The 6338-nt window shown below is 37.1% G+C and overlaps 1 protein-coding gene across 1 annotated transcript; it reads right to left on the bottom strand.

The window, feature by feature from the left end:
* Nucleotides 1-51: 51 nt before the first annotated feature.
* Nucleotides 52-6291, bottom strand: LOC127626583 (transcription factor MafK-like). Its single transcript, XM_052102474.1, has 3 exons — nucleotides 6099-6291; nucleotides 3173-3234; nucleotides 52-1869 (listed from the first exon to the last, which is right to left on the bottom strand). The coding sequence occupies exons 2-3, from the start codon at nucleotides 3206-3208 to the stop codon at nucleotides 1426-1428; spliced, it is 480 nt and encodes a 159-aa protein (XP_051958434.1). The 5' UTR covers nucleotides 3209-3234; nucleotides 6099-6291; the 3' UTR covers nucleotides 52-1425.
* Nucleotides 6292-6338: the final 47 nt, after the last annotated feature.

The following is a 6338-nucleotide window of genomic DNA, read 5'->3' as shown; positions in this document are numbered from 1 at the left end:
ACACATAGTTCTATATTCAATATATACAACATTTATTTCAATTAAACGATATAAAATATACACTGAATTTACCATAGAAAAATACAGATAATAAATACAAACATAATATATTTTTTTTGTGATCTGCCCGTCTTACAAAACATTCAACACATTTGGAAGCAGAAGTGTGGGCATGGGCATTTTACATGATGCTCAGTATGGACAACAACATAACTAAATACATGTCAAATTAGAAAATCACCAGAAATATCAAAATGTTTAAAATCATTGATTATTAACCGGTCATACAGTATTACCCCCATCTACTGTAACCCAGCCTTGTAGCTGGCAAGAACCTTCTTGATGATCATGGGTTAATGTGACGCACATGTGACACCATTTCTTATTTCAGTCTCTCAAACTTTCCCTCAGTCACTCCTTTTTCCCACCCATGTAAGTGCTGACTTCTCATGGCTTCGCTCTTCCTCTTTGTCCTCTATTTTCACTTCTTCCTCAGATTCTCATTCTACTCTGTCCTTCTAATGGTATTTTGTTTTTAATATTCCAACTGTCCAAAATATTCAGATAAGTTTTTAATCATAAATAGCAAATAATATATATGGTCTTGGTTTTAAATACAAAAATACCACTACAAACAAGCTGCTCTAATATAAGTACAAATACAACCTTCACACATACTGAATCATCTTACAAGTAATGGGGCCAAATACCTTACCATTACCACACTATTCATTACAACAAGTAAACATTACAAAAAAAACATGTGTCAAATCCATTACAATATTCAAGAGAATGTCCCCAAACTAGTAGTATTTAGACCAATCACTGCACAAATTACCTGTCTTGAACACAAATAAAATAGCTTTCATGTCTGTTGTAGAACATTTGTATTTTATAAAAACATGAATATATATATAAATTGCATGTAGCAATAAATCTGCACTGATTTAACATTCTACAGTCCCATGATTCATTAATACCCAAGAGATATTCCAGCAAAACTAACCAGCTTCTAAAATGTTCATGGTCACACATAAGTCTAGTGAAGACAACTGTGTTGTTAGGACTATTTGCAACATGGATGGTCTCCCAGAAAGCACAGTAATATCAATATGGGCATAATAGCAATTGCTTAATGCAGACTTATACACTTGTCATTATATTGAGGCCAGCACAACAGTACTGAGATTATTCTTGGACATTTTAAGAGTGTATTTATAGTCTCTCTGTGTGTGTGTGTGTGTGTGTGTGTGTGTATACCGAAGTGAATAGATGCAACTGTTTTCCATCTGGAATGTGTTTTTGCTGCTGTAAATATGAGTACAAATGAATAGGTGTCTTCAACTGAACAAACACGGTCCTGTCTGTCTATGGGATCATATTGTGTACCATGTGTGTCTGCGTCTCTATGTGAGTGAGATGCCCCTAGGATGCTCCTTGCTCTCTAGTGGTGTGCGCCTGCTGGGGTGTCTTCACTATTGTGATGACGGAGGCTGTGTTGAGGCGGGGTGTGGTGGCCAGCAGGCTGCCTCCTCCAGATTCCAAACCTCGGGCGAAGCGCTGCAGTGCAGCAAGACGGGCACCCAGCCCTTCCAACTCACGCCGCATGCCTGCGTTCTCGGACCCCAGCCGCTCCACCTCCCGCTGCAACTCCTTCTTCTGCTGCTCCAGGGCCTCGCGCTGGGACACGCGCTTCACCCGGCAGCTCGCTGCATAGCCACGATTCTTCAGCGTACGCCGTCTCTGCTTCAGCTTCTGCACCTCCTCCCTTGACAAACCACGTAAGTGCAGGTTCAGCTCACGCACTGAGAGTGACATCAGCTCACTGTCACTCAGGACTGGTACGTTCTCCCCACATTCCCTTTTCACCTGAAAGCATGGACAAGTTGTTTTCACAGTTTGACTCTTAAACTCTGTCATCAATTTCTCACCGTCATGTTGTTCCAAACCTGTATGACTTTCTTTCTTCCATGGAACACAAAAGGAGATGTTAAGCAGTATGACACCCTCAGTCACCGTTCACTTTCATTGTATGGAAAAAAGAAAGAAAGTGAATGGTGACTGAGGCTGTCATTCTGCGTAACATCTTTTGTGTTACAGGGAAGACAGAAAGTCACACAGGTTTTCCTATTTGGGTGAATTTTCCCTTTAAAGACTAAAATGAAGCTAAATTAAATAGACCTTTTGTAATTCTGGGTTGGGCACTACATTTCAAGAACATGCCACTTCATATAAAGAAACCCACCCTCTGATATTAAAGGGATAGTTCACCCAAAAATTACTTTCTTTAAAATTACTAACACAAACAAAGTGAAAGCTCTGTTGGTCCATACAATGCAAAGTGAATGGTGATCAGGCCTTTGAAGCTCCAAAAAGGAGATAAAGTCAGCATAAAATTAATCCATAAAAGTGGTTTAATGCATTACTTCAGAAGCGATACAGTAGGTTTTGAGTGAGAACAGACCAAAATCTAACTCCTTTTTCACTGTACATCTTGACAGCAGTCTCCTTGGCGATCATGAATTCAAGCTCAATTACACTTCATATAGCACTCTGCACATACATCAAGAACCAGAAGCTGGGGCCTGGGTAGCTCAGCAAGTACTGACGCTGACTACCACCCCTGGAGTCACGACTTCAAATCCAGGGCGTGCTGAGCGACTCCAGCCAGGTCTCCTAAGCAACCAAATTGGCCCAGTTGCTAGAGAGGGTAGAGTCACATGGGGTAACCTCCTCATTGAAGCGATTAAGTGGTTCTCGCTCTCAATGGGGCATGTGGTAAATTGTGTGTAGATCGTGGAGATTGTGCCTAGAGACTGCAATGTCAAGATATACAGTGAAAAAAAAGTTTTATTTTGGTCCGTTCTCACCCAAAACCAACCGGATTGCTTCTGAAGACATGGATTAAACCATTGGAGTCTAATGGATTAATTTTATGCTGAATTTATCTCCTTCATGGAGCTGATCATCACAAATCACTTGCATTGTGAGGACTAACAGAGCTGAGATATTCTTCTAAACATCTTTGTTTGTGTTCAGCAGAAGAAATAATCAAACATCTGTGATGGCATGAGAGTAAGTGATTTTGATTTTCATTTTTGGGTGAATTATGCCATTAAGTAGGCTGTCTTATGGCAACATTAATAAAAGTTTAGTCAGTAAAAATATTTACCTTTAGGGCTTTACTAGCTCTGCAGTCTGAAGTCATTGTCTGGTTGAATGTATCCCTGTAACCTGTAAATACCAAATAATCAGAATAAAATCAGGTAAATACTTGTAATTTACATAGGCTATATGGTAAGACTGTGAATACTATATATTTTAAGGAATATTCCAGGTTCAATACAAGTTAAGCTCAATCGACAGCATTTGTGGCATAATGTTGATTATCAACATAAACATGATTTTAATGGGATGAAATTGCAAACTAGCCTTTTCTGTCTAAAGTTATATCCAATTTTACAACTCCATTGCCATGGTGACACAATGCCACAAACCTTAAAATGACCATAAAAAATAGGAATGGGCATTTCAAGCAATCTTGTACAAACAAACATTTGCACTCACACATAGAAACATACATTTCAAGTAGGGCTCGGCATTATAACAGATTTCCTGATTTGATTTGATTCATATTACAATGTCCATTTTGCCTACATATGAAAGAAATTATCTCAGCTAAAGCTGTTAATTATACAGCGGAACTTCTAGATTCAATTTGAAAAAATACATTTTACAAAATATATTTTATTATTAGTTTTTCATTAAATTGGTGACATTTTAGCTTCAAATGATCAAATTTATTCTATTACATCTATTAATGTATTAAAATGGCATATATTGTGTTGCATATAGATTTTTGCTAAATTGTTATTATTTACTTGCATCATTTGTACAAGTATTTGCACTGATATGTAGAACATGTGCTTAATACTAGACTAGCGGCATCAGCCAGTAAGCACATATAACGAGCAAAGACGTGCGTAATTTCTTTAGCTCATCCATGTGTGAATAGATTTCAGATCATCTGAAAACAACTAACTGTAAAAAACAGAAAGGGTATTAAAAGAAACATTATTCAATGACATGCGAGTGATTACCTCTCGTTGTGTAGTGGGTTGCCACAGAGTACAACAGCTATCTTGTGATTTAAGAATCAATATCGTTCAAATGGAGATTGCGATGCATAGGAAAAATATATATTTTTAACAGCCCTAATCCCAAGTCTATTAAAGCAATATAAACACTATAAATAATGCATCCACAGGGCTAACAACTGCATTGAGTTTTAACAGTGAGATTTATTTGAGAAAAGCAGTTTCATTGCTGCCCACAGCAGGAAAAGGCACATCGAAAATCTAATTGCAATATTCGAGTAGTGTTTTTACTAGTCGAATATTTAAAGTGAACTAGTACTTGATTAATCGATTACTCATGTACATCGGATCCCTAGTAAAACCTATGATTTAATCAACTTTACTGCTCAAATAATACATGACTTTTAACAGAAGAATTCATCTTAGTGCTTTATAAAATTATAAGCTTCACATTTCTGCCTTTAAACCCTCAACAAATTGGCCCCATTCACTTCCATTGTAAGTGCCTCACTGTTCCTCTGTTTTTTCTTTTTTAAAGAAACGAGGGATGAGTCGAAATTACTTTTTGTGGTAATCAATATTATTCCACAAATGCTGTCGACTGAGCTCAACTTGTATTGAACATGGAATATTCCTTTAATAGCTTATTTCTGAGGTTTGTTCCTTTTAAAGTACATATGAACCTCCAATTCTTATTTTAATTGGCTAAATCTAGGCGTCCAGTATCCTAACAGCAGCTCTTTTTCTTGACAGTATCATGACTGGTCAAAGTCCAGACGGAGAACTAAACGCTGTTGACCATGAGTTTCCGTCATGTGTGGGATGAGCGCCTATCATCCACGATCTGCCTGAAATAACCCACCACGAGCTTTTTCACGAGTCACCATGATTCAGCACAAGTCTTTCACAGCAGCTCCTTACTTTCATTTCACCTTTCGTGTTTTAAATCATTTAGAAAATTCCCAGAAACTTAAGTCACAACAAATATTCTCACTCACATTTAATAAGCTCGTTATTAACACGTGCATAAACGATTTAGTGTACAACACGTCTTTTCCCCAATCGTTATGAAATTAGCGTCAATTTAATAAAATAATATTTTAATAACCGAAAAAATATATAATTATAAAGGGCTACAGCTATGTAAGAATTCTTTATGCGATCACAAGATCAAATCGAGACCTTGCTGTCTAGCCATTTCCCATCAAAACAACATACACGTTTCGCGCAATTTCTGGACATTTTACTAGAACATACGTTGATCAATACATTTTTATCAATATTTCTAACTTTAACTTTTTGAATCTGAATCGACAATATCTCAGCAGCTATTGCCTTATCACGTGTTAAAGCTAGACGCTACTACTCACTTCGTGATAAAAACACACGCCATATTCGCTGTTGTTGACTAATACTGTTGAAATATATACAATTCGAATAGTAAATTAACGCTTAGTACAAAACAACAAAAAAAAACTAAATCCTAATTCAATAGCGTTTTATAAAAGCAAACACCGTATTTCTCTGTCTGTCGGTCTGCATGCATGTCTGTCTGAATATATGTATGTATGTCTGAATATATGTAAGTATGTCTGTTTGTCTGTATGTATCCATGTCTGTATGTCTGAATGTATGTATAAATGTCTGTATGTCTATATGTATGTATGTGTGTGTGTGTGTGTGTGTGTCTGTATGTAGGTATGTATGCATGGCTGTATGTCTGAATGTATGCATATCTGTATGTATGTATGTCTATATGTCTGTATGTGTGTGTATGTATGTGTCTGTATGTATGTATATATGTCTGAATGTGTGTATGTATATCTGAATGTGTGTATATGTATGCCTGAATGTATGTATTTATGTATGTATGTCTGTATGTAAGTCTGTATGTATGTATGTCTGTCTGTCTGTCTGTATGTACTACAGCAGGTTCGCTAACATCCTTCCGTTTCCTTAGCGTAAACAAACGTCGAAAGAAGAAAAAACAGAATATCTTGCCTGGTGTTGATTTCTCTTCTTCGCCTTATTTCACACGTCGCCGATTATCGAAAAGGCCACGATTCTCACCGCTTCTCCGGTATTTCAACTTACATTAAAGCAGTACTGCCCGTGTTTAGACGAGAGAGCAAAACGCCCTTTTCCCGGAATCACTCCACCATCAGAGGGCTAGCAGCTTTCATTCATAAAAAAAAAAAAAAAAAACAACAACAAAACACGATGACTCGAGGCTTTAAGAAT

The sequence above is a fragment of the Xyrauchen texanus genome, chromosome 33 (assembly GCF_025860055.1).
Source record: "Xyrauchen texanus isolate HMW12.3.18 chromosome 33, RBS_HiC_50CHRs, whole genome shotgun sequence".
Taxonomy (NCBI): domain Eukaryota; kingdom Metazoa; phylum Chordata; class Actinopteri; order Cypriniformes; family Catostomidae; genus Xyrauchen; species Xyrauchen texanus.
The sequence above is the reverse complement of the archived record's forward strand: the minus strand, read 5'-3'. Positions and strand labels throughout refer to the sequence as shown.

Excerpts from the sequence above, each read along its gene's own strand:
- LOC127626583 (XM_052102474.1), bottom strand. The coding sequence starts at position 3,208 with ATGACTTCAGACTGCAGAGCTAGTAAAGCCCTAAAG. Across the intron at positions 1,870-3,172 it reads GAGCTAGTAAAGCCCTAAAG|GTGAAAAGGGAATGTGGGGA; the intron begins GTAAATATTTTT and ends CCATGCTTTCAG.